Source organism: Netta rufina, assembly GCF_964035555.1.
Source record: "Netta rufina genome assembly, chromosome: 26".
Classification (NCBI taxonomy): Eukaryota; Metazoa; Chordata; class Aves; order Anseriformes; family Anatidae; genus Netta; species Netta rufina.
Genome location: NC_140150.1, coordinates 2837116 through 2863992, shown reverse-complemented (window position 1 = coordinate 2863992; position 26877 = coordinate 2837116). Strand labels below are relative to the sequence as shown.

Below are 26877 nucleotides of genomic sequence, written 5' to 3'. Positions count from 1 at the left end.
AGAAGCCAGGAAAAGAATCCAAGGAAAAATTAACGGTGCTCCTTGATAGGTCCTTATCCCTCTCCTGGCTAATTACTCTGTGAACTGATCTAGATCTCTGATATTCTGTTAACCTGTGGCAGGGACAGACCTACAAAAGAACATTTCATTTCAGACGCTCGTTCTTGAGGCAGTGTTAATAACCGTTCCCCATTAACCAGCCTGGAGAGTCCAAGCTAATTAATCTTCCCTGAGATGGAAGCCACTCCACCAGGATGGAGAGCAGTCTCAGCGCTGTGCGATCTCTGGCTCTGCTGGGGCACTGCCAAATTTCTCTCAGGTTCCTCCACAGTCAGTGCATGTGCAGAGAGTTCAGTTCCTGTATTTTCACGTGAATAATTCTGAAATCTCACGGGTTTAATGAAATCTAGTGGTGACAAGATCTCTGTTTTAACTGGATGCTTTTCCGTATCGAGGGACTTGGGTTTCTCCGGTGCGCGGGGGTCAGTGCTTTCATTTCTTAACTCTTTCCCAGGTGGTTTTTCTTTGTAAGACGCCAGCAGTTCAGCCGGTTTCTAGTGTGATGGGTTTCATATTGATGAAGACAGCAGATTGCAGGAATATGACCGTGAATATAATGACAGGAAGGAGGGTCTGAGGAATGTGCCAGTGCAGGATTTCTGTTCTTGAGATCTTAATCTGCACAAGAGGTATTTTTTTTTCCTTACGAATGCAGTAAGAGATGAAATGGAGCAAATAATCTACTAAACAGTTACACGTTTTTAACAGAACGTGTTCAATGCTAAAGAGTTTAGTTATAAAGAGGCTGCAGGGAGAACGTAATGTGTGCATTTGTGTGTCACATGTTCATAGCAAAGTTGTCCCAAAGCAGAAGACAACATTAGTCTTGGTAGATGGAGCTAAAATTATATTTGTCTATATGAAAAAAATAATAATATCATGACTCTGGAGTTCACAGAGACAGGAAGGCAGAGCATCTGTTTTTATTTTAACATCTTCTGCCTTTTTTTTTTTTTTTTCTTTCAGGTCATATCTGACTCCAGTACGGGATGAGGAAGCAGAATCACTGAGAAAGGCACGATCCAGACAGGCCCGACAGACTCGCAGGTCTACGCAGGTAAAGAATGGAAATTGTCATGTTCAAGTGAAAGATGAAGAGAGCCAGTGTGCAAAGAAGCAAGATTTCTTTCGCTAGTGTACTGCTACTTACTACAAGGGGCTTGTCTGCCCTGCCAGTGTTGGAGAGATTCTGGCAAAAGTTCACCCAAGCAGTTACTACCAAATACTCCTCTAAGCATACACAAGAGAGATTTCAAAGTTCTCATTTCTGCAGTATAGCTGCCTTTTCGTTTGTAGCTTGATCGTGTATATTTGGGTTGCTTTGACTCCTTTATTGCGTAGATGCACTGAGAAATGTGTTAAAGGCAACACAGTGCTTTTCTTGGTGTTAGCATAAAGGCGAAGCCCAGAAACATTCGCCTGGCCAGGCAGAAGCCTGCTGGGCATCTTCAACTTAGTACCTGAGCTGGAAGACTTGAAATCTACCTGCACAAATTAAAGAATTCTCACTCTTACTTTCTCTCTAGGGTGTGACGCTGACAGACCTTCAGGAGGCAGAGCGAACCTTCAGCCGGTCTCGGGCAGAACGGCAAGCTCAGGAGCAGCAAAGTGAGAAAGCTGAGAGCACTGAGCCTGCTGAGGACAGCAGTGAGAGGCAGGAAACCCGGTCACGGTGGAGCAGAAGTGCAGATGATGAGGTGATCCTCCTGGCCTTACGTCTCCTTGTTTGAGTTAATGAAACCATTTAGGATAGCTGACACAAGGAGAAATTCTTGTGGGGTCCTCTGTTTATTTCGAGGGGGGCAGACTTGCTGGAAAGAAGTAATATTGAGGATTATCCCCACCTCAGAAATCTGCGTGAGGGGTGTGGATATGGAGATGTAAGATGTTATCTCTTCCTTTGCTCTCCACTGAGAATTTTACCTTTCTGCCTTGCCAGAAAATAAAACTGTGTAGATCATACAAAGTGAAATGAGAAGGCTAACGATAAAAGTGTTGCCTGGGTCCATCCTTACTGTGCAGACTGAACTGAAGCTTTGTGTTCACATCATGCCACAAATGTGCATATAATGAAAAGCCAGAGAGACAAGTTTTCTCCCCCTTCCATCACTCCTGTTTTTATTCACCATAAATCATTTGTTTCAATGAGATTTGTTTTCCTGCTACTGGCAGTGAGGACTAAGTCAGTGATCCTAGGCTTCCCGGCCATGGGAAGGTGCTCTCATGTTGTAGCTGTACAACGCTATTAGCATTTGTCCCAGTCTGATGGAATGAATTATACTTGATTTGGTGGATAGAGATGATCGCTTCCAGCAGCAGTGAAGAAAAAATTACGCTCTATAAATTACTCAGTTACCCGAAGTCCCAAATCCTTTTCATTCTACTAACTTTTTGTCCTGTTTGTTTACAGACTGTCTATCGGCGATTAAGGTGCCCAGCACAACCAGACAAACCTACAACACCTGTATCTCCTTCTACGTCAGCGCCTCTCCTTTATACAAGTTCTTATCTAACTCGAACAAATAAGTATCTAGGTCTTGACTCTGTGAATCCAGCAGACTTCAGAGGTGCAGCCACAGTGATGGAGAAAAATGGTACGTACCCAGCAGAATGAAGGAGATTCAAAGCTCAGGGTTTTTCATGGGTTTTAGAACTTTGTATACAGAGAATAAGTTTACTTGTTGTTCTGAGGGGAGAGGTATGGGGAGCTGCTATCTCATCAAATAAATATTATTTGTTTAAATTGAAATCTTTATGTAGGATACAGCCTATTGCTTGTAAAAGAGAGGGATAGAAGTCTTCCGTTTTTGGCTAAGAGACCGTATAACATGAATCCATGTAGTGTTTAGATCTTAGAGCTTGGGGGGGGAGCGATTCCACTACTACAGTTTGTCCTGAGAACAGAAGTAAGCTGTGATGATGGGAAGAGCTGACAGCTCAGATATCCTCTCTAGTCTGATAAAGAAAGGTGTGTGAGTAGCCGGATGTAGTAGGGCACTGGGATTCCGTTTCATTTTAATAACTTCTTTGTAATATAACACAAGCCAAAATGACCTTGATCAGCTTGAAAAGAACCCCGGTGCCTTAGCAAAAACGCAAATGTAAATCACTGAAACCAAAGCAGTCTTTCTTTGCTTGGCTAGAGTGCGAAGATCCAGATTTAGACGACAGATCTTCAAACAAACAGTCGATCCGAGAGAGGAGGCGGCCAAAAGAGAGGCGAAGAGGCACCGGCATCATTTTCTCAACAAAAGATGTGAGTTTGAGTTCCTCAGAGAAGTAAAACTCATTCTGTAATATTCAGGGTGAATTTTCTTCCAGTTCTGAGCTTCAGATTTTTTCCAGGTCAGTTGATTTCCCTTTAGTCCTTCCCTCTCCAACTCTATTTCAGACTGGCACTTCCAAAGGAATCACGTCACGCTTTGGCCCATGTAAAATCCAAGAAGCAGGCTCCGAGAGGCCTGCTCTTGATCACAAATCAGTGTGATCCTTGAAAAATTGTGAAAGAGCCCACATGGGAGAAGAGAGATTAGAAGTCTGGTTTCTTTGGAAGAAGGAGGTCTTGAGCCACTGGAAGTATTTTTCAAATTCCTCCGAGTCCAAATTTGGCTACACTTTAGGCCCCCTAAAAGGATGACAGTGAAGAATAAAACCTGTGTCTGGATCCCCTACCCAGCACCAGAGAACACACACAGCACATAATGCAGAAGAGCTGGCTGTGTCACGGTCATTTCTTTTTGTTCTGGTTTCAAAGAGATTTCTTCAGTCTGAGGGAAGAAAGGCAGCCCTCCAAACCTTGGTTAGAGGAGGAAAGAGCGTAAGGTACAATTCTTGCACAATACTATGAAAAATCAATGGTCTTCCCAATGGCAGACACAGATAATGTTGAGTCTTTGGAGTTGCGAGTTGACAGGACCCTCCTGGAACATCAGAAAGTCCATTAAATACTGGTTGCAAACACCCCTTTTGACTATTTTCAGATGATTCTGGCATTTTTGCACATGTGCCAAATGTAATCTTTTTTTTTTTTTTCTGCTTATTGTTTTCTTTGTTAAATGCTTTGCAGCTTGCCCAGTTATCTACAGGCTCGTTGGAGCGATGTTACTAGCTTCAGAGCAGAAGAAAAATCACTTTTCAGAGTTTTAGTTCATTTCTCTGTTATCTCTATATGAAACCACAGATACAGCCTCTGAAACGTCTTGAATTCAGTGCTGAGTCAGGTGTGATGCCGTGGTAGTTTACCATTGCTCCTAGAGCCTGCCATGGAGCTGTTAGGACGAGGGTTACAGAGGCAGCATAAAGTGCAAGCTGTCTGGGGTGGCTACTCTTTCCTTCTGAGGTCTGTGTGAAGGGGAGGACATTATTTGAAAGTCAATATTTTGTCAACATTTCAGACACGTAGTCATCTCAAGTGTCACAACATTTGTTCCCCAAGTAAATTAGGTGCATTACTCCCTCTCCTACCAGGTCTTGAGAAGCATTCAAATCACAGTAGCAGTCTCTAGAGAGTAATGCTTTCTCCACTACTAAGATGCTGTAAATGGCCATTAGTTTACCAAACATTATCAGATAATCAGCCAAAAGCAGCTAGGCAGGCAGTTATTTCAACAGAATTGTTCATAGCTTTAGCATCAATTCATAAGCAATACATCATGTTGCTGTGACAAAAAAATAAATTGCTGTTTTCAAGGCTGCCTAATTATATTGTTTGCTTTTCATCTTAGGATGATGATGAAGTTGATGGAAATGAGGAAGTGAAGGAAACTCGGGTAAGTGAAAACGTATTTCTGAATAGTCGGTGCTTCACTCCTGAGGGTTGGTGGCTATAAGTCTTCTGTGGCTGTACTTCTGTTCACCCCAGAGGTTCAGGCTCTGTGCAGCAGCTGAGCACAAACCGGGAGGTGGCTGAGTAGCATTTTCCTTACTGATTTCTCTTCTGAAACATGCTGAATATCTACAGACTGGCTTAGGTTCAAAAGTGTGCTGTCTGCAAGCTGCAGAGGCAGTTCTTAAACCCAAAGGGACTGGAGCAGAATCAAGGGTGCGTGCATTGTGGAGGGAGCTGTCGGAGCAGCAGCGTCCAGGGAGCGAGGCTGTCAGGTGTCCTGGGGGAGGCGCGTGCCTGTAGCTCAGAATCATCCTGACGCTGTTAGTTTGGGCAGTATGTTTTGTGTTTCCCAAATCTGCGCCCTTGTCTCCTCCTGGATTTGTTTCCTTGTGGGAAATTGTCTTGCCAAGCAACACATCAGAGATTGTTCTTTGTTCCCCTGTTCTTGCAATAGTCTCTGTCGTCCTTTGAGGGCCTTTCTTTCCTTGCATAATAATTGCCGAGTCCTTCCAAATTGACTTGGTTTCTTTTGTTTCTGTCTGTCTTTGTCTAAAACACATTTAAGCCTGACAACATGACTTCCTCTGACAATGTTAAAGCTAAATACATTTCCAAACTTAAAGCATGTTGTGCAGGACCTGGGAAAAATAGTAAATTTAAGCTTGTGTAGGGGTGAGCCTGCTTCTTGTCACATTTAATCTTTGACAGAAAACATTGAACTTAGAATAGCTTTCTCACGTTCTTTGCAATTCAGTAGTGACCGAAGGATCATTTTATTGAAAACTTAACTGGTTCTTTGCTGAAAGTTTTCCATAACACTCTTCAGGGTATACTTTTGTTTTTCTTAGTGTTGCACTTGGTCAAAATGGGGCAGAGTCCTGGAGCCAGAGACTCACGTGGTGCTCGGATGGCTCTTAGCATGTACTTGTCTTTCAGTGCCAGCCTTTGCTTTCCCAAAGCTTACATTGCAAATGTGAAGCTGGGGACATTCCTTCCCATAGCGTGCGCTAGACGGGGAGCACCACCTGCTTCAAGAAGCCTAGCTCTTCCCACAAGAGTTTCTGTTCATACTGGTACGCAGTTTTGTTGGATTTTCCACTTAAATGGCTGAATCTTTCATGCAGTGTCATCCTTAAAACTGTTTTGAAATGTTGGTCGTCTCGCCATGAGACTGAAAGGGGTGTGGTTTGTAATGGATAAAAAGTAATGGTAACAGGGACATCTTATTTTCAGGAGTTGTGTTTTGGGCTTGCTAGGAGTGTCTTGTTCTTCTGGGAAATTGTCCCCAGTAAGCTAAATTAAGACAAAAGAGTGTGCAAAGCTGCAGGTTTGGAGGCATCTTCGAGTCTGATCCTGATGAAAACTCTGAGCACAGTCTGCATGACTCTTGTAAACAGGTAAATTGCACTTCCAAAGAATTCACCGTACGCTCCCAGAAGTTCAGGGTCACCCAGTCTCTTACAGTCAGTGATGTTGTCTTTCCCCAGACTAACAGCAAGGAATCCTTTTGTCTGGTACTTCCCACAATTTTCTTGTGGGTTCCCATCTAACAGCATGGCGATTTCCATCGGTTCCCCTGGCCCCTGTTGCTTTGTGGCAGCAGTGCCCCTTTTCTTCTTAGGACCTTGCACATGTTAGATCCTGGCTTAGACTCTCCTTCCACTGGCACTGATCCTCCCAGCCCTCTTGTTCTTATCCAGTTTCCAGTTTATTTTCTTTACTGATCACCTCCAGCATCATGTTTTCTTGATCACTCTTCCCCAGTTTATTTTACGTGCAAATTCAAGAGATTTCTGTGCTGCTAACTGCCAGCCAGGTTGGCAGGAGTCACTGAGCAGCTACTTGTTTCAATTCTAGCAGCAAGGACAATTAATAATCATTAATTTATCAATAGTAACTTGCTGTTCTGGACAGGTAGGTGCAACCACCAGAGCTGTGAGCTTGAATTCACTAAAACGTCCTATTTTAGTTGCAGACCCCCACAGATTCCCTGGAGTTTGAGCAGATTTTTTTCCCTCCCGTGTTTATATCTTGGCTGATATTAGAAAGATTTTCATGGGAGCCAAGAAAGGCCCTACTTGAATTCCCTCCTCCAAAATATGCGGCGATGGAGCTGAGCGAAAGAAAGGTAGATGCAGTTTTTTGAAAAGGGAGAAAATACATGTTGTTCTAATTCTCAGAAGTGGATGAATTATTTTGGCCGAAACTTATGAACACCAGCGTGGGAAACCAGCCCAGACGCTTTGGCTGAGTTTTAGGCAACTGAGAGCAGTCTCGTAATAGGATGTGTCAGGCAACCTTCATATGTTTTGCTACCAACCCCGCCTTTCTCCTTGTGATGTAGACTGCTTGAGTACTCTGTGGAAAGTTGGAAGAGTAGACAAAGTTTTATTGTGGAATAAATGTTCAAGGGCACAAGGGCTTTAGTTGGAAAAAGCCTCTGGGGAAGCAGCTTTAGGAGGTTTTTTGGGTTTTTTTGCATGGTTCCATTGGGAATAATATGTAAAGGAAAGAGCCTTTGTTCGGTTTGGGCAGACCTGAGCTCAAACCAGAGATGAGAAAAGAGTTTGGCCTCAATCTAGTCTCCATTTCTCAGCAATTAAAATAATAAAATAAAAATAAGAAATATTTGCAAGAGTCTCAAGGATCACACGAGCAGTACCAGGCTGAGCACTGGGGATGGGCTTGCATTAGGGAACCTCTGCGGCTCACAACAAAGCAGTGACCGAAATATTACCGAGGATTCAGTCATGGTGAGGCTAATGAGTATGAAGACCGTATGATCAGTCCAGGTGCAAATCAGTGCAAATCTAGTTTGGGATGCAGCATTTGAAGGGTGATGATGAAGACTAAAGAGAACAGTCCGGTGTTACATTTTGGAGAGGGTTTTCCCTGTCCCTGGCTCTTTTGCCTTTGACTTATACCTGACTTCTGCCATTGCTATTACACAGTAGAAGAAATTGGGACCAATCTGGAAGAAAAGTGGACTCCGAATGATGTATCACCCATAACAGAAGTAGAAAAGTGTTTGTAATCATTTAAAGCATTTTACCTCCTTGCATTTCTCTTCCGTGGCATTGCAAATGTGCCTCACCCTTGGGTCATACGGTTTGTCAAGGGAAAGCTTTAAATACGGCAGAATGCACCGAGTGTCATGTTGGTAAAGTAACAACTCTCTGGGCAATAAAAGTGTCAAAGAAAACATCTGTTTTCATGAACTTCCCCTAGGACAGTCTGTATAGCACAATATAAAACCCAGACACATTAATGGGATTAACTTTTATGCAGAAATAATGCTGAAGCGTACGATTATGGATTATGGTCGCAGTAAGTGTATTAAATAAGCTCCATTCTTGCCTTCCTGAACTTTGATTTATAAAACACGAGAATTTTAAATTCTGCAAAACACCACTCAAGCCCACTCTGTTTTGTAAATACTACATTTTTTTGCCTAATTGTATTATTAACATGAAATCACCAGATGCAACTGGATGCTAATAAAAACTAATCTCTCTCGGAAGGAATGAATTTCTAAGCTCGATTTTATGAATTCTAAGGGAAGACCAATGAACTGAGAAGTTCTTTATGCAAACTAAATGTCCTGATGTTATAGCTGTTTCCAAGAATGACTCGGGAGTCTTGATACTGGTATATTTCTTACCTATATTTTTGCTTTTAGTGGCGTTTTATCTTCCATGGAGACTTGCAATTTAGCTTTTGTAGCTGTGCTGTTTATCGCATCCATCTTTTAAAAAGATAAACAACCAAAAGATCAAAAGCCATTTCAGTTCATGTTTTCTTACTTGCCTGTTACAGCCAGACTGCATCTGTCGGGAGCCCTGGGAGTCCCAGCTACGGATCCCACTAGTTTATTGTCTTCTTTTCCCACTTTGAGCAGTGCGAGGCGTAGCACTGTGCAGGCTGTTGACATGCTTGCGGACTGTCTTTTTAAGCTAAGGAAGGATCCGAGCCCTCCACTTTCTGGCCTCGGATTGCCTAATATGGTAAGGTATGTCCTCGGGCTGCACTGTTTTGCTGAGATACCAGGGAAAGTTGACTAAGAAAATGGAACAAAATAGGTGAACTTCTTGCTAGCTGATAAGAAAGGAAAATCATTTAATCTAGATAGCATTTTAGGATCCTTCTCATCGTCAGCCTTACTGATAGCATTATAGGATCCTGCTCATCGTCCGCCTTACTGCTCCTAGCCCCGGGTCCCATTTGAGGAATAAGGATGCAGGAATTTTGCCCTGGTTTTACCCTTGACTATTTACTTATAGCATAGATGCAGTGTGACGTGGGAGGGAAGCCATCTGGCCCACATCCAAGGTAATGTAGGTGGTAGCTGTGCGTCACTTGCAGGGCTATAGTTAAATGATAGAGAACTTAATTATGTGGAAAGCAAGGCTGTGAGAGATTGGGTCTGTTTAGTCCTGTTTATAAACAAAATGCTCTAATGGATTGTGTGTGCTGCAGCAAGAGGAGATCTTTAATATGAGTGCAGCTAGCAATATCAAGATGGGTTTAAAATAGCAGAAAATTGCTGCAAGAGCATGAGTTAGTGTTTTGCTGTAGAGCTTTAAGTGTGGCGAAGAACATTTGTATTGTATTTGGAGTACCCTGGCTTCCTTGAGAGGTAGAGGGGGAAGACTATAGAACTTCAGATTCATTCTGCAAATATTTCTACAAAAAATTCTTCACCTCTGCACAGACGATTTGCCTCATGGGTTCTCCAGCCTGATATGCCTCTGTTGTTTTTACTTAACCTTAATGTTTTGAGAAGGTTATTGGGCTTGCTGTCTGCCATCCCTGTCGGTACGGCATTTAAATCATCAGCATGGCTGTCCAGTTCCTATTTACAGCTCTGGGAAAACACATTGTTTGTGCTTAAAGCCAAGCAGGCCAAGTCGGCTACGTAGACTACAGGGTTACAGCTAAGTATGTTCAGGTTAATTCCTGCAATTCACCGAGCTGCTGAATTAGGAAGGTGTAATGTGAAGCAGTGGCCACGATGGAGCTGAGTAACACAAAACCAGCTAATAGCCGATTCACGGGTCCTGGTAAGACGAAGCAAAATAGCAAGTCCTCCAGGAATGGTTTACAAGGTCATAGAGCCATAACTATTTAAGGTAACTTCATGCTTTAACTTCTTCTTTAGGAAATTACTCTCTCAATTTCTACGTAGTCCAAGGTGACAAATCTCTCCCAGTTGTCAGCAAGTGATTTCTCCTGAAGTTATGGAGCTGAGCTTAGCAATGAATCGGATACCACCACCCCAAATGCCTTGGCTTTTGCTGGCATTGCTGGGAGGCCTGTGCAGTTAGTTCAAATTATCCCACTCCAGCCCAGGCTCCTGTTCCGTCGCCGACATGGGATTCATCTCACTGGTGTCCAGGGATCCTTTTTCTTCCCAGAAGGAACCAGGAGCAGTGTGATGACACAGTGCATGGGGTGGCAGCAGGATCAGCAGCTTGTGGATGCCTCTCTCCACCTCCAGTTCCACGTGAATGTGGCACAGCCCCTCCAGGAGACAGGACTGGTTGCATTCAGTGTGGTTATTAGCCTGCCTCAGCTGGGTGAGGAGCGGTGTAATTCCCTGGAACATATCCCAAAGACGAGCTAAACCCAACTCTTGTTTTATGGCTAGTTGTGTTCTTACACTTTTTGACTTTAAAAGTTCCCAGCATATGTTTGTGCTGATACACGTCATGGAGCATCATGCTAATTTTTGTTTGAAACTGTCAAACTCTATCTCATCATGACACGCTCAAAATTATGGAAGGGAAAAACATCTCCAACCACTTAACTACTTGTAGCGGGCTCTCTGCCCCCCGGGAGCTGATGATCACATTTCATTGTCAGTCATCCAGCAGGCCACAGCACGGGCGTCTCTCCTGATGTAGCTGAAAACATTCTTCAGAAAAATCCAACCTGCAGGACTGAAGTTGTCCCATGCAGCAGCAGATGTCGGGATAGCCCTGTTGTGATGTCTGCCTTACAGAAAGGGTGAATTGTGCATGGACGGTAGGAAATGGCTTCAGCAGATGCAGCACGAATGTGTTGCACCTGGTGCTTCCTTTCTAGCCCTTCTCACCAGTCTGCTGGCCAAAGCTTCCTTGTGGCCATGTGGCAAAGTCCCTGCGAGGTTAATGGTCTTGCAAGGACCATGCGGGATGATGTAGCCTCATGTTTAAGTAGTAAATGATTTGTCTCCCAGATCTGTCCAGAAGGAGTGAAAAGCTGAAGCTGTATTGCCAGATGGCTAAAAAGGAATGAAGAATAATCTACATTTGTTTGGAAAACTGAAGTCAAATTCTCTGGCAATAAAATATCCTTTGGAAACTACCACTGTAGGAAAAATTGTGTGTTCCAGTGACTCAAGCGCGGTGATGCTGTTTGTCACCCTTGTCTTTAAAAGGTCACTTTTTGTTCTGAGTTTATATCCCCCTACATGCTTTTGTTCAGAAAGAAGCCTCATATTTGGAAAGGCATTGTTTGGGGGTTGTGTTGTTTTTTTTTTTTTTTTTAATTTAGACATGTAGTATCACTACCAGAAGTAACATGGTTTGGCAGGAGCTGCTTCATTATTTGGTATGTCAAGATGTAGAATCCTAAGCTGTAAAACTCCTTCCTGGCAGGGATTTGCAACCAGCTTTGGTTTTTCACGCCTCAGTATGTTTTCTTTACTCATTATAGTAGGTACCCAGTACAGAGCTAGTGCTGGGCACAGCTTTGTAATGGGCTTTTTTTTTCATTGCTCCTCGATTGCATCCTTGGGAGCGAACGTAACCTTCTGCACCACAATCTGCTGCTGCTGTTGAAAGAAGGCCAGAAATAGGCTTGAAACATAGTTAGATAGCAATGTGTTGAAGTTATACATTTGTTTGGCCAGCAGCACTAGGATATTGCGTTGTGTCAGCCAGTTGCTTCCACAGACAGGCGAACGCAAAGGTTTTACAGCCCTGGAGTGGCTGGGGAGGGTGGGAAGTATGCAAAATCTGATGAATTTCGATAAAGAGCAAAATGGATCTGTTAGTGCCTGAGCGCTCCGAGATTTTTATTTCTCTTGTCATATTTTGGAAAGTCCCGTGGCTGGGAATGGCTGTGTTTACATCTGGTTCTCATATTCCTCTTCACTTTCTTCGTTTCCCTGACACCGCCTGTTAATGTTTGCGAGTTTCTGCCGCATTCCTCCTCTGGAATTCGACATCTTTGTGCTTCCTCCCTCCTTTGTTAGAAAGCTGAATCAGGGAAGAGGTAACTTACCAATAAACACTTGCAACCGTTGAGCAACTTTTACTGGAAAATGTACTGTTCTAACACTACTTCATTCTTAATGGTAGTCAGTGGAGGAAAACTTCATTTTTGGCATGAGCAGGGCTCCAAACTGGACTTCAGAGTGGACAATGGAAAGAAAACATCTCTCCAGATGTTATCGCGCTGCTTTTTTGGAACAAAAGCATAATATTGACATTGGGAAAGAAGCCTGACTCTGAAAAGACAGAAGCAGCTTTTGGATGAACATGAAGCAAATTATCTGCAGATCTCAGTCCTCCCCCTGGCGTGCGGTCATAGCGAGGGTTGTGGCATACGAGGACGGAGCCTTGGGGTTGCACCAGGCCTCTGGGTTCGTGGCTGGTCACACTTACAGCCTCAAATAGCACGAAATCTGGTTATTGATTCCATTGTCATCCATTTCTCCAACATCTTAGCATCATCCCTTGCAGAGCTGTGGTTAACGTAATGAAATCCTTCTCCCTCTTCTGCAAACTTTTCATTAAATTCAGCTTGCAGCTTCTGAAGTCAGGGAAGTCCCCGGAGCTGTTGGTGTACATCCCTCCCCTCTTCTTGTCCTCTTCCAAACGCTGGATTTGAGTGTTCACCCTGTTCATTCTTCCAAAATCTCAATTCTCCTCCACAGAACTGCTCGAATGCTCTCTCTTGCATGCATAATTTGGCACTTATAGGTGCTAAAATGAAGTTTCTCTGCTGAGAATGGTGTGGATTTTTTTTTAACTCTTTTAATCACTGCTTTTTTTCCCCATATTTGTAAGAAAACAAAAAGTCTGAAGTCTTATATTTAAACCTATATTTTCAGCCCGCACTAAAATTATCTGCTTCTGCTCCTTCATGGTAACCCAGGTAAGCCTATTAGGTACAGCTCCCAGCCTTTTTTGTGATAAATTTAGTGAGGGGAATAAAAAGTGGGGGAAAGTATGATGCTGTGCGTGCAATTATAGAATGTCAGCTGATGTGTACGTTCGGGAGGGGAGGAAGATCCTTCCCTCCTGCCTCCTGTCCCTGAGACATAATGCCAGATCTGCTCCTGGGAATCCTAGGCAGTGCGCTGCAGATGAAAGCCTGCTCCCTTGTACAGTTTGTATTCCATTTATGGCAAACTGCTGCAGTGCCTTTACATCACGTTTACAACACAGCTCGTTGCCTGACCAATAATTTCTTTGCTACAGTCCTTCAGCCTTCTGTTGCTGAACAGAACCGTCGCTGCCTTTTTCAGTTCTAAGCAAACCCTGCGAAGCTATAATTGAACCTGTTAAAGCTTGCATATAATTTCGCCGTGATTTATTTACGGCGTTTTAAAGTGGTTTTTATAGAGCATGTATTTTCAATCAAGTTTTCGTTATCCAAAATAATAGTGGGCTGGGGATTACGGTGCATACAGCTGCTACAGCTTTGACCCTGAGCTGTCCCGCATCACAGCAGCGCTCGTCAGCCCTCTGGGTTCTTACAGCGTCTGCAAACTGGGTTGCAGTTCGCAGATAATGGAGAGTTGGCTGTACGAGGAGCAACATTTAGTATCACAACCTTTAAGGCAGGCTTCTCAGCACATCTTCTCGGATAGATAACAGTGCTGCTAATTTCAAACCAGCTCATTATGCGCTGAAACGAGCAGCTCCGCGACAGAACCAGCACAATTTCTTTTGCACAAAGGCGACGGGCGCGATGAATAAAGATGTGAGAGCAGCAGGAACGAGGCTCAGCCTTTTCTGTGCAGGTTAATTCCATTCCAAAAATTCTGGTCGAGCTCTTCAGACTATTTAACCACGAGATCCCCTGCAGAGGAAGAGGTGACTGGTGTCCCCGTACCCGGTACCGTACTACCAGTACTGTAACCTCTCATCCAGCTCTGGCACCCTGGATGCTAAAACGGGATCCCTGACTTGTCAGATCAAAGCTTGGGTTGATCACGGGCTTTTCCTTTGCAGATAACGGTGCTCACATCCAAGCATTTGGATGTAGTAGAAGGATAGTGCAAGGCATGCAAGACATTTTTCCAGGGGAAAAAAAGTAATTGTAACGCTTAGTGTGTGGAAAGACATTATTTAGGGCTTAAATAATCAGAAATGTAGGACATTTCTGATGTAGGGTGGATGGAATCCCAGGATTTGTTAAACTGTGCCCACAGTGTAAGCGCTCCTTAGATTTGTTGTTTTGGGAGGTGCTCTACACTACGGATTTCAGTTTTGCATGCCAGTCCAGTAACATAAAAGCAATTGGATATCAAATTTTGAGTCTGTTCTCTGTAGCTCACATCAATAGTTCAATAGCTAATGGATATTTCGTGTTTAAGCTGATTTTCTCTGCTTTTTTTACAGAGTACTTTAGACCCAGAACAATGACTTTATGGGCATGTAGCGCCAGGATAGTTTATTTCACTCAGTCCCTCCAGAGAGGTGTCATAATAAATGTGGCTTTAGAATGGATTTAAGGATTGCATAAAATAAGAAATGTAGATTTCAGTATTTCCCTGGACTTGGACATGACTAAACATACAAACAGCGTGCTCTGCTCCTGCAGGAGCAGAATCCAGAAGCGAGGGTTGAGAAGATTTGTAATTGAATAACAAAGAACCGAAGTCCCCAGGAGGTGCCAGCAGTGCCGGGCTCAGCGCAGCCTGACTTTAGCAGGGAATTCCTCTGCTCAGAGAAAAGTGAGCGAGATCATCCTCAAGGGCTGCGTTTGTGACTCCCAGCTGTGCCAATTTACCGATCCCTAGCGCTGAGGCCAGCCACCAAGGCAGGCTCACCCACGTTGCTGAACCATCGTCCTCTCCAAATCGCTCCAAAACCCTGCCAGGAGGTACGTGGTGTGGAGAGCAGCGTGGTGCAGCGTGGCCCCAGGGATGTCCTCAGCTCACCCCCTCTGTCAGCTGAGCCCTGGGTAGCCAGGGAAGGAGATGTGCTCTTCCATACGTGCCTGCTCGGGGGAGATAGGGAGGTTTGGCTGCAAATGAAAGAAAAGGCAACTGAATGAGAAGTCATTCGGTGGCGTACAGGAGAGCGTGGTGAAACCTGATGTGGAAAATGACAGCTAGGACTTGGAGGAGATAGGCTTGGGATAATTTGTTCCAAAAATACCAACCGCTCTCCCTCATCCTTCAAGTTTTATTAGAATTCTTGTCTCCCGAGAGGGCTTCTGTTTTCCTTCTCCCCTGCGCTCCCGGAGAACTTGCCGTGGGCTCACATCACCTGGGAGCATCGTTCTGCAGCGCTGGCTGTAAATCCTAGCTTTCTTTCCCATTTCTGTCTGCTGCAGGTTGGAAAGTTACCGTGCTGCTTCAATTCGCATTATCAGGGTAATATTCTGTAGGTGAAGGTTTTCAACACAGATTAAAAGGATATTTGATTTTTTCCCCTCAAATATGTGGCTCAGAGCTTCATCCTCTTTCTGGTACATCGTCTCCTCACATATGGGTTTCCCTCTTTGTTTACAAAAAAAATGTTCTGCTTGGGTGCAAACACAAGTGTCCTGACCAAAGGAAGGGCGAGGATGGCTACCTCGAAGGACAAATGTCTGAAAAGCGCTCATAATCGCCATTGCTCAGAGCAGAGCAGAGATTTGTGCTGCTTTACCCCAAGTTGAGACAAAACTCGAGAGCGATGTTGCCCACAAACATGGTTCAACCTGAAGTTAGGGCGGGCGCAAAGTCTTGTGCTGGGGTTTGGGTGAATATTGCTCATTATTATTCCTGGGAGCTGCAGAATAAGCAGCGCCGCATCTCCAGCCCAGCGCAGGCTGGTGTTGCATACTGAGGAACATCCTGACAGGAGCCCTCAGATCTGAGCCGTGACCTTGAATCTCCGAGCCGTGGGGATGTGAGGACACGCGAGCTGCGAAGGAAGATCGGGTTGCAGACTTGCACAGGGGAAAACTAGAAAGGGAGAAACCCCGAAATTGGGCACCTTTGTTGAAACAGCGCTGAAACCCACCGTGTTTTGCCGTATTGCATCTCATTTGCTGTCTTCCTCCTGCCTAACCAGGATGCAATTTCTCATGCTCGCCCTCCTCTTTAAAACGAGCTCTTGTCCACCAAGATGCGTTTTGTCAATCTGTGAGGCATCTGCACTGGATGACTAATTAACTTTTAATTAGGAGGGAAGAGAAAGCTCGCTTTTTGTTTTGGCGTGAGGCTCAGGCTGTGAGCTCTGCACGTCAGCGTTGATTTTTGGAGCTTTCCTGCCCCTCGGCACGAACGTGGCTCCGGAGGGCTGCGGCACTGGGTCACGTAGGGCTGGAGGGGAGGCAAAAAGGGGCGAGCTGGACTTGTTCAGCTCCACCTCGGTGACTAAGCTGGGCTCTGGCAGCCTTGTGATCGTGATTGAGACACGGCTGTGCTGCTCGCCCCACGGGTTAGCCCAGTTTCAATTCCTCGTACTGTTTTGAAACCCCAGAAACCGAGAGCGGCGCGAAAGGACAGGCCGCGTGCGCGAGGGCTATAAATGTGCACTCAGTGCCCGAGTTTACCTCCTTGCTGCTGCTCCGAGAGCTGCAGGCTGGGGGTGATGAGCGCAACAGATGGAGGCTGGAAAGATCAAGGTCCTGCCCCAGCCTCCTTGAGCAGTGGGGTGCCTGTCGCTGCCTTCTCCTGCGTCTGGACTTCATTTCCATACCTTCCAAAGGGAATGCAGAAATATTTCCAGGGAGAATTCGACCCCTTCCAAACTTTTTTCCTTCCTGCAGCCAGTGAATAATGAATCCCCTCCTTTCTCATGCTGAGGTATCAAGCAGAAACCTGACCTCGAAGTGGCTTTCCCCGAGACCAGCGGTCCCACAGCCGCATTTCCTTCTCTGCGGCCACGCAGCGATGCTGCAGGGCTTCTCCCGGGCAGTGCTGGCTGCAGGAGGCTTTCACACAGCTGGGCCAAGCACCGTGCCCTGGCTGTGGGTGTCAGTGAAATCACACGATCACCGTGCAAAAACAGGGCAGTGCTTCCAACCAACAGATCCGTGACTGTAGTAATATTTGCTAAAGTGTTCCATGTAGCTGTTCTTTTGTACTTACTATGAAATATTTTGTGATTAAAGCGACCTGTGGAGCCGGAGCAGAATGTGGCCTGCAGGTGGGTTAACTCCGGGCACGCTGTTTGGGCAGGGGCTGGTTTGGGTGGCTGGAAGCACATCCAGGTCACACCAAACCCTGCTGCCTGGCACCGCTTCATCAGCACTGCCCGAGCAGGGCTAGTTCAGGTACTGAGCTCACCCCTTCAGGTACTGGGGCTGACACCTTCCCAGCGAAGAAACCCAGAGGCTTTTGCAACCTTACACTTGCTGCACTCCACTCTTGTCTTTAGCGTCTGGGAGCTATTAAATCAGCTCACCGCTGCGTGGCTGGGGGCACGTTTCCCATGCGTTTTTCCACCGAACTCGCCACGTGCTTCACTGGGACCCCGAGAGCCTCCCGCTCGCCTTTCCTGCAGGCAGCCTTGCCTCTGGAGACGCTGCTAACGTCTGGTGGCTGCCCAGGGAGGCAGCGTTACAGCAGAGCTCGCTGGAGGTTTGCTGAGAGAGAGGTGCCTGCCCTCCCCACCCCTCCTCTCCTCCAAGCTCCTCTCCCCTCCTCCTCGATCCCAGAAGCTGGGCTGAGCGCATCCATTACGCAGGCGAAGTGTCGCCTTCTCGCAGCTCCAAACAGGCTGCTGAGCAAACAACAAAAATCCTGTTGTGCTGCATGAATGTGTACTCCCTTTAATGGTATGAACTGCTCCGTGTCCTTTGAAATATCTCCCTTTGTCACAGCCACAACATGCGTGCTGGGGCTGGCGGCTGGAATTTCAGCTTTGCAAAGTGCAGCCGCTTCGCCTCCGACCCCCAGCTCTCAGCCTGCCGGGCCTTGGGAGCTTAGAAGTTTTTTTTACTTTTTGTCCTGTTTCTCTTCTTCTTTTTTTTTTTTTTTTTCCTTTTTTCCCTACAAGTGGCAGCCCAAATCCCAAGCTGAAAGTGAATCGCTGCTGCTGGCCGCCCTCCAGCATTCCTGGCTGTGCGAGTAAGGATCTGGAATGTCAGAGGCAGCGGGGAGGGAAGGGAGAAGCGTGCGCGTGGGTAAAGGCGCCCGGGAGGAGGAGGAGGACGGAACAAAACACAACTTCATCTGGACTGCCCCTTTCCAAACCAGTGTTTGTTCCTGATTTATGCTTTCGCGTTTCACTTAAAGCATGCAGCTCCGCGCGGTTACGGCAGAGAGCTCGCAGCAGCGCTCGGGAGTGAAACAGGTTTTTGTTGTGTTTTTTTCTTTTTTTCTTTTTTTTCTGCAAAAGCTTCATGTCTCTAGATAAACTCAGCCTTTTCTCTGGCTCTTCCTCTTGAGGCGGGAGATTTTTCCTCCTCCCGTTTTGGGGGGGGGGAGAGCCTCCTGGTCGCGCGGCACGGACGCGAGGAAATGCCCTTTTGTGGAGATCGCGGGACGGGGCCCGGACGGTGAGGGTGGCACGGCGCCGGATCGCACCGCGTCCCTGACACTGCCTCTTCTGCCTGGACAAGAGACGTTGCGGAGCCTCAGCTCTCTCTGCAGCAGATTAATGCCTAAAATTATACACCCTAAACAGCGGGGTTTAATTACCAGAGCTGTGAATAGTTTAATTAGTTTGTTCTGACCTTGGAAGAAGGACCTGCCCAGCGCTGTAGAGCGACAGGAAGGCAAGACTTTTACTCCTTCTCAAAGCTACCCAGCCTGCGAGGCCATGTCGTCCCTGTACACCAGGAGTAAGGAATATACTCGAAGCAGGAAGGCTCAGTCAGATTCGCCCCCATCCTCTCCTTCCCCGATTGCAAAGACACTCAGAGTAAGCAGCCTTTTCCTTTCTGTATTGCAGGGAGACCCGCTCGGTGAGCGGAGGCGGTGGTGGTGGTTTGTTGTCTTGCCCTTGCAGACCTGCGTCTGGGGTTTGTTTGGGAAAGAGGATCGTTTAAATGAAACTTGGGAAGGTGCCTCTGGTAGCAACAGGTTTTAAGAAAGCTGCAAATTCCTGGAGCCCTCGTGCTGCGATGGTTTGCGCTGCTGGCTGCGGGGGGCTGTGTGATGGCAGCTGCCCCCCTGCCCTGCTCACCGTGGGCAGAAACATCCCTCTCCAGCAGCCTGGTGCTACAAGAAAGCATCTCGGATGAAAACGAGGCACAACCTGAGCAGCTTGTTAAGCTGCGCTCTTCCCATCAGTGCTTTTGATATTGCTGGCACAACGGGGTTTGCTCTCCGGTGGGGTTTTAAGCCTCGGGGCTGCTGTGAACCGTGGCATCGTTTAAGAATTTCCACAACGCAAAAAGAAAACCACCTGTTACGGACAGGCTGGCAGGCTGAGAGAGTTGTCTCGTCCTCCCTGAACTGGGGTGGTGTCCTGATCTAAGGAGGTGTTTGAGAGTGGGCACACCTTGTGACAGCGTTGGTGTTAGCTCTCGGGCAGCTCCCAGTCCCGCTGGTTGTAGGGCAGCCTCTTTGCAGTCAAGCAGTGTTATCGTGCCAGCGTCAAAGCCTGGAGGAATTAGTTTGAAAAAAGGCAGACTAATTTTAGATGCAAGCATTAAATGAAGCCGAGCGCTGCTGTTTGCTCACATCAGATCCGCGGGGTCTGCTCCTTCGTAGCGACAGGTCTGGGTCTGGGAAAGGCACAGCCCTAAATCTGCAGAGGGGGTCAGCCCGCTGCCGTGGCCGTAGTGGAAGCTGCAGCCTCGGCACCTTCCCTGCTGCCAGGAGAAGAGCTCGGTGCTTCAGTCCTGCATTCAGCTGGGGCAGCTCTGGGGAGCTGGAGGTGCTCCCTGCCCGTCCCCTCCGCTCGGCTGGGCTCCTGCACCAGCTCACCCAGCTGTGCTCTCCCCAGTGAACTGACCCAGCATCGCTAAGCAGCTTCACAGGAGGTGGGAAACAGGTTCTCAGTCACGGCATACAACTGAGAAACGTTTCAATTTCTCTCAGAAACCAAGTGTGTGGTGTTTTTTTTTTTAAATCAGCCCTGTTCTGCGTACACACTGACTCATTTTCCCCTCCTGATCCAGCACATAAACGTGACAAACATCTCACACGAGCTCTGACTGCCGTATTCGCTTGCATGGCGCGTGCCTGATGGCGTTGATGCAAGTAGTGACGGGCTCTGGGGGGCTACAGGGTCGAGCTGTGGGAGCTCCCAGGTGCCCAGTGGGAAAGGGAGAGCCTGGCAAAGAGTTTTCCTTGGCCCCTTGTGATTCTGGTGAGCAAGGAAGCCCTGCTTATTCTTGCAGTGTTAATGGTGCTGGATGTAGCACCGGAGCATCGCTGTGGGAGAAGCCGTGCCGCAGGCAGGTTGGCTCACGGGTGGCTGTAGGAACCTGTCCCGGTGTGTCAGGGCTGGGGAAATGCCGATGCCTTGGAAGGGTTTAGCTGAAACCAAAGCAAAGGGTTAACTCGGGCAGTCTGATCTCCACGAGAAAGTAATTCTGCCATGAGCAAGAACAAGAACTAAGTGCGTTTTCCTATGGATTTGCCCCATGATTGTGTGTGTCCCCCTTTCACCCCCGTGCCCACAAGGCTGGCAGCCCTCACTAAAACAGGCAGGAGTGTGAGATCTCGGCGCTTTTTAGATTTCCATCCAGCTGGGACCGATACCCGCAGACCTGTGGTGCTCAACATCCGAGCAGGGGTGCAGGAACAGAGGAGCAGGCAGCGGCTGCGCCCGTGGGACAGACATGGAAACCTCGCGGAGAACCAGGCAGCCCAGAGGACGTCTTATTAAGGCAAAGAGCTGCGTGCAGATGGCATTTGCAGAGCGCTTTCCTATGGCATGCCCCGCTGCTCTTTGTAGCATTCCTACTTAGGATCAAGCTGCGTGGGCTTCTTCTCCCACCTTTCACTGATGGCATCTCCACGACTGCACAGCCGAGGAGGGTGAGCGCCTTGCAGGGAGCCGCTGCACATCACACAAGGGCGATATTCTCAAACACGGCAGGGCACCAGCAAAAGGCACACCGAGGAAATTCTGCAGCATGCCCTGGGGCAAGGTCAGCACCATCTTGTTGTCCTCAAACCTCATCAAGCTACGGTACCTCATTTTTGTGTCGAGATGGCACAGCCTGCAATTACAGTGACCGTGTAATTACATCCTGTCAGATCACCCTGGGTGTGTTTTACCAGGTGAAAGGGAGGAACGCTTTTTGTTTATTTATCTTTTAAAGACCTTGTTTATGCTGGGCCAGTTTTTTGGTTTTTTTTTGTAGGAAGTGCCCTGTACTTGTGTTTCAGTTCGCCTCTCTGTGCCTTGGCACTCCACAACCCTTGTGTTTCCCCGGGTGCTACAGGTTAGGAAGATGAAAGCTGGAGGAGATGCACGCTCAATGCATGCTCCCAGCTCACGGCACAGGTTTTAAGGGCAACTTCTCAGCCGTTCCCTGCCTCCCTTCCTTTGGAGGAGTGCTCCCTGTCCTGTCATCCCAAGCTGCCAGCCCCCTGCATGTGCTGGGCTGCACCTTGGCTGTCATCACTTGATGCTTGCCACTCGCTTCTTGAGAGGCTGCAGAGTCAGTGTTGGTCCTGGCCATGCCTGAAGGTTCAGTAGAAGGCTTTTCCCATCTGCTGCTGGGTTGCTCCCTCATTAAGCCACCTTCCCTGCTTGTTCCTTGAGCTTTGCAGCAGCATTTTTGGCAGCAGGCTCTCAGCAATCAAGTGTTAAGGGTGCTCCATCGTCCGTACCCATTGATTTTGTCCTGCCTTTCCTTGGAGGGGCTGCAGGAGCCGTGCTCAGTGGGATCTGGGATGCAGGAGCACCTCGAACGGGCCGTATGTTTTCACCAAGTCACTTGAGAGTAATACTCAAAGCAACTTTCCAAACCGCCATGTGTTAGCTGGCCTCCAGATCCAGCCCGCGGTCGTTCTGCTGCCATGGCAATCGCTGCTCGGATGCTTCCCACCCGGGTGTGATTTTGATGTGGACACATGTCCAGAATCCAAAGCAAATCTTCAAGGAAGAAAAGCGAACGCACAAAAGCTTTGGCCATTTGAGCTGCAGATGCTTGGTGTGCAAATAAAACCAGCATGTTTTGGGTATTAACACATAAATAATGGCAGAAAATCTTAGAGGTCTGGTAACGCGGCCAAACCAGACGGCTTTTAATCACGGAGCGATGTCCAGGAGCGTTGAGGCGCTGGTAGAAATGCCTGCTCAGATTACAGCCTTCGCAGAGCTCTGAATAAGTGTGTCTGACGGTCAGTTTTCACTCTGTTGAGTGGTTTTGCAACAAGTTTGGTCTTGTTTCAGATGTTAATGGTAACAGGTTTATTCTCACGTTACTTAGACCTGTGTGAATCACTTGGCTTGCTGCGCTGCTGCTGCAGCCGCGTTAGAACATAAAGGGTGTGCTGGAAACATTGCTCCAGGAAACCTTATCTTCTTGGCTTGCCAGCTGGTGGCTTGGACTCGTGCTGGTTGTGATAAAAACGATGCTACAGAACTTGAAATCAGGTCAAGGAAGTTGTCTCAGGACTTTTTCTTTCTAATGTCGGGGTTGCTGACTGGCCGCACAGTGTCTGAAGAAGCTGCTGCATCCTCTCCGTTAGCCAGCAAAAAAGTGGGATGCTGGAGCTCAAACTTCAATGCAATTAACTTCAGGCCGTGTTCCTCCTCACCCTGACTTGTTCCCTGGTCTGATCGGTGGTTATTCCTCAAGCATCGTATTCCTTAGATGGGTATCTTTAAGAAATCATTCCGGGTTCTGTTTGTTCTGTATTTTGTTGTTTTCCTCTGTAAATGGCCATATCTGGCAGCGTATCAGGAACATCTGGCCATCCCCCGGGCACCCCCGGTTCGCTGTTCTCTGCTGTGACTCAGTGGCCAGACAGCTCTCTGCTGTCCCTGGCCGCATCCCTGGGTATAAATAAAATGGGCCAGGGCATGTGCTGTGACCCGCGGAGCAAGAGGCTCACCCAGCTGGTGTCCCTGTGGCTAAACTCTCCTCTTCAACCCCCCTCGCTTCCCAGGGACAGAGCCGGCAGCCTGTTAACTACCGAGTGGTCTGAACGCTCACGGACCTCTGCTTGTTCCTGTGCCCCAGCCCTGCCGCGTTTTCTAGGGTGGGTGAAACCCTGCTGTTATCAAAATAACATTTTCTGCTCGTTTTCTCCTGTGCAGTGCTGTGCTGCTCCTGCGGAGGATCCTCACGGAGCGCTAGGGCTGGGCCTGCGGGACGCGGTTTCACACGCAGTGTTGAGGTCCCCCTGGGACCTGGCTTGTGTCGTGGTCTGGCTGTTTTAGGCGTGCCGGTGACTGGTCTCAGAGAAAGCAGCACGGGGACCACGTTTCGAACTTCCCACTGCTGCCCAAACAACTCCAGCTGCCTGGAGAGGGCGGCCGGGCTCCGAGGGGAGCCGCTCGCAGCCACACGCCATCGCTCGGCACCTCCGAGGGACGGAGCAGGGAATGAGCCTGTGATACCCGAGGGGTGAGGAGGAGGAGGAGATGTGTGACGTGGCTCAGCCCGTGGTCCAGCCACCCGACCGGGCACGCTGGCAGAGCCGGGACAGGGAGGTACCGCGGGGTGGGACCGGGCGGCCAAGGGAAGCGATGGGAGAGCGGGTGGAAACCGTGGGCAGGAAACCACTTCAAACCGAACTGGAAACCAGCGGTTACTGCAGTTGCAGGAACCTATTATAGCTGTGTTTGCCATGAAGGGACTACAAACCCAGAGAAAACAGGGCTAGGAGAGACAGAGCTCGGCCCCATCATGTCCCCAGGGCACCAGCAGCGTACCTGTGCCCTTCCAGGCAGCTTTGTGCCGTGTGCTCGCAGATTTCCACCGCACCGGAGTCACAACTGGTGGTCAGATAAAAACCCTGGGGAGCTGTTAGCATTTTGGTTTGCTTTTTGTAGGGTTTCTGTTGGTTGATTGGTTGCTTGGTTGTTGTTTTTTTTTTTTTCCAAGGAGTTTTTTGAGTTTTGTTTTTGTTTTTTTTTTTTCCAAGGAGTTGTTTGTGTGTGTTTTTTTGTGTGTTTTGTGTTTTTAATGACCCCAAATTGCTGAGGTTACTCCTGCAGTTCAATAGAAACAAAATCTTCGGAGCAGACGTCCCCAACCAGATTTGGGTTCAGATCCCTGCCTGGCAGCTGGTCTGGAGCTATTTTAGCCTGAAACAAATGAGGAGGGAGAGAGAGACAGCACAAAGAGCCTTAACTCCGACAGCCCAGGGTGCTCAGCATGGCACAGACAGCTCAGCATACCCGCAGCAGCCCTGATGGCTTTTCCATGCGAGCGCTCCCTGCAGCTGGAGCGGTGTCACGGGAATGCTATGTGGCTGCAGGACGGAGGTGTTCAGCAGGCTTCGTCGGCGCACGCTTCGTGCCAAGACGTCGGCAGGTTGGTTTGAGGCAGCTGGATCCTGGCTGCTCCCCTAATTGGTATTTAAACGCCCGATGATAACACCTGGGAGCGTCCCAGGGGAGCGTTTGCAGGGGCAAGGCAGAAGCTGTTGCCTGCAGCCCTGTGGCAGTCTCATACCGAAGAAATTTGGGAGCAGCGATCTTCTTTCTCCTCGTGGGTCACTTGGCCGTTCAGCTTTTGTTGCCTCATGTCTTGGAGAGCTTTGTCTAAGCTCGCGTCGCTTTGCGAAATGAAATTTTTCACCAATAAAATTTGATCCCTTAGAAAAAGAAGGAAAAATAAGAGCAGCGAGCCCAGGTTTCTGAATTGTGGCCTTCCCGAAATTAAAATACAATCCAGCCTGACGTTTTACATGGAGAGCTTTATCCCCCAGAGACCCTGGTAATAAACTGCAGCTGCTGCAGAGCCAGCGGGCCACGTGAGGGAGGCGCGGGGAACTGAGGCACGGGGCTGGCAAGCGCACAAATGTTGCAAGGCTGCAAAACATTTCGATGTGTTTGGGGTTGCGGGAGATGCGGTCGTCAGTCCGCCGCAGCCGTGTGTATTTGTTTCTGATTAAACGCGCGTTGTCCGTGCTGTGAACGATGCGATCCATCTCAGCCAGCTGCCAAAGCCACTATTTCATCTCGGAGGATCTTCTAATATCATGCTTCGGTAATGGCAGCTTTTATTAAGCAAAGCCTATTGATTTATAGTTTGTGAAAACGTGCTTTGCGTCGGGCTTTGGGGAGCTGGAGGTTAGCTGGAGGTGGTTTGGCTACGCTGGATTATTAATCACATCGATGGGATTTTGTAATCCTTGTGTTTGCACAAACGCGAGCGTTAGCGGGAAGGGAGCAGGAGCCATCAGCTCAGCTGTAGCTAGCAGGAAGCTGGAGCAAAGCACAGCTCTCAGGTCAGCAGAGCAGCTTTCCAAGGGAGGCAATGACCTCAAAAAAAAAAAAAAAGGAACAAAAGCAGCGTTCAAAACAGATCTTGTAACCATTCTGCACCCAGTAGAAAACTTTCCGAGCTCATTGCCCTGCCAGTACCCAGCTGGACGGGCGCATCGAGGGGAGCCCCGCCGCGAGCTGCACCCGGCCAAGATGGGGCTGGGGTCTGCACGTGAAGCCAGCAGCCACCCTCGTCGCCTTTCCTCCTTCCAGCTCAGCTTTTGCACAGCTCCAGGGAGATTTGGGAGCTGCAGCAGCAGCACGGGGCACTGGAGACGTTGTCCATGCAGCTGCCGTGCCAAGTGCCCGCACCAGCACAGCCACGGCACCGCAGGAACCCGGCGGCTGCTCGGCACCCAGCTTCCTGCAGCATCCCTGGTGGCTTCGTGTCCAAGAGGGAACGAAGCGGCCCCACAAGCAGCTGGCTTTGTTTCGTATTTATTTTCTAAAACAAACAGGGGGACGGTTGCCAACGCAAGAACAAAATTGGAGAGGTTCATAAAATTTCCTCTCCTGATTAAGAAGGGGGAGGAGAGCAGGGCTGGGGCTGTGCTCTTGGATCTCGTTAAATGGTGGCTCGTTGGCAGGGGTGTTGGTGGGGATCTCGGAAGCAAAACACCCCAAACTAAACTCCTTGAGAACTATCTTAAAATAGAGCAGATTTTCCTAAGGTTGGCCAATTGGAGATAAAGAAGCATAAAATGTTCCCAAAGCATCTATTTTCCTTTTTTTTTTTTTTTTGGAAGAAATGTAAATAGCAGGCTAATAGTAGGCTTTCTCTCCCTTTGCTGGGTCTGATCCTAGCCACAGAGGAATGCGATTGGAAGCAATTAGGCCAATTTCTGACTTGGCAAGAGAAGTGGCTGATCCCCCTCTTGGCGCTGCCTTTCAGGGCTTCATTTTATCTAAACCTTCCACGAGGAACTTGGTTTTAATTATACTTTCCTGAACTTCCAACAGCTGTAAAAGCTTCTGAGCTTCGAAGGGAAGGCTCCTGCCTTCCACAGTCCGAGCGCGTTTCTAAAATCCAGTCCCGGGGGTGCTCCTGGCGCTTTGCAGCATCGCAAGGGGTCTGGAGGAGTAAAGCCACGGCCGGTGCCCGGCTTTGCCTCATCCCTGGAGTGGCCAGCATGAGAACAGGGGGCAGGAGAAAGGTGTGCAGGGGAAATCAGCCTGGTATGATGCTGTTTGTCGTTGTTCTCAGGTCCTATCTCACATATCCTGTGTTTTGCCAGCCCAGCTTGGCCAAGTCAGCTCTGACCCTGTCTGGGAGGCTTGCAGAAATAACCAACCCCCTTTGCTGCCCTCTGCCACCCCCTAGGCTGCCTGAACGGCCGCGAGGAAAGAAGAGGAGACCTGGCAGGTGAAGGGCAAGTTTGGGGGAGACGTAGGACACCCAGCCTCCCTCCACGAGAGGTCCAGGAGCGA

General features: G+C 48.1%; 1 protein-coding gene across 6 annotated transcripts in view; it reads left to right on the top strand.

Moving 5' to 3' along the window:
- Positions 1 to 26877, top strand: part of PPP1R12B (protein phosphatase 1 regulatory subunit 12B) — a 113400-nt gene that overhangs the window by 66803 nt on the left and 19720 nt on the right. For 5 of the 6 annotated variants that reach the window (XM_084302037.1, XM_084302036.1, XM_084302039.1 and 2 more), the window contains 5 exons: positions 1027 to 1117; positions 1587 to 1757; positions 2471 to 2654; positions 3204 to 3316; positions 4785 to 4829. In XM_084302037.1, coding sequence (XP_084158163.1) covers positions 1027 to 1117; positions 1587 to 1757; positions 2471 to 2654; positions 3204 to 3316; positions 4785 to 4829 — 604 coding nt within the window. Of the gene's footprint in view, positions 1 to 1026; positions 1118 to 1586; positions 1758 to 2470; positions 2655 to 3203; positions 3317 to 4784; positions 4830 to 18244; positions 18967 to 26877 lie in introns of those variants that run through there. The other variant, XM_084302041.1, reaches the window with a different exon arrangement.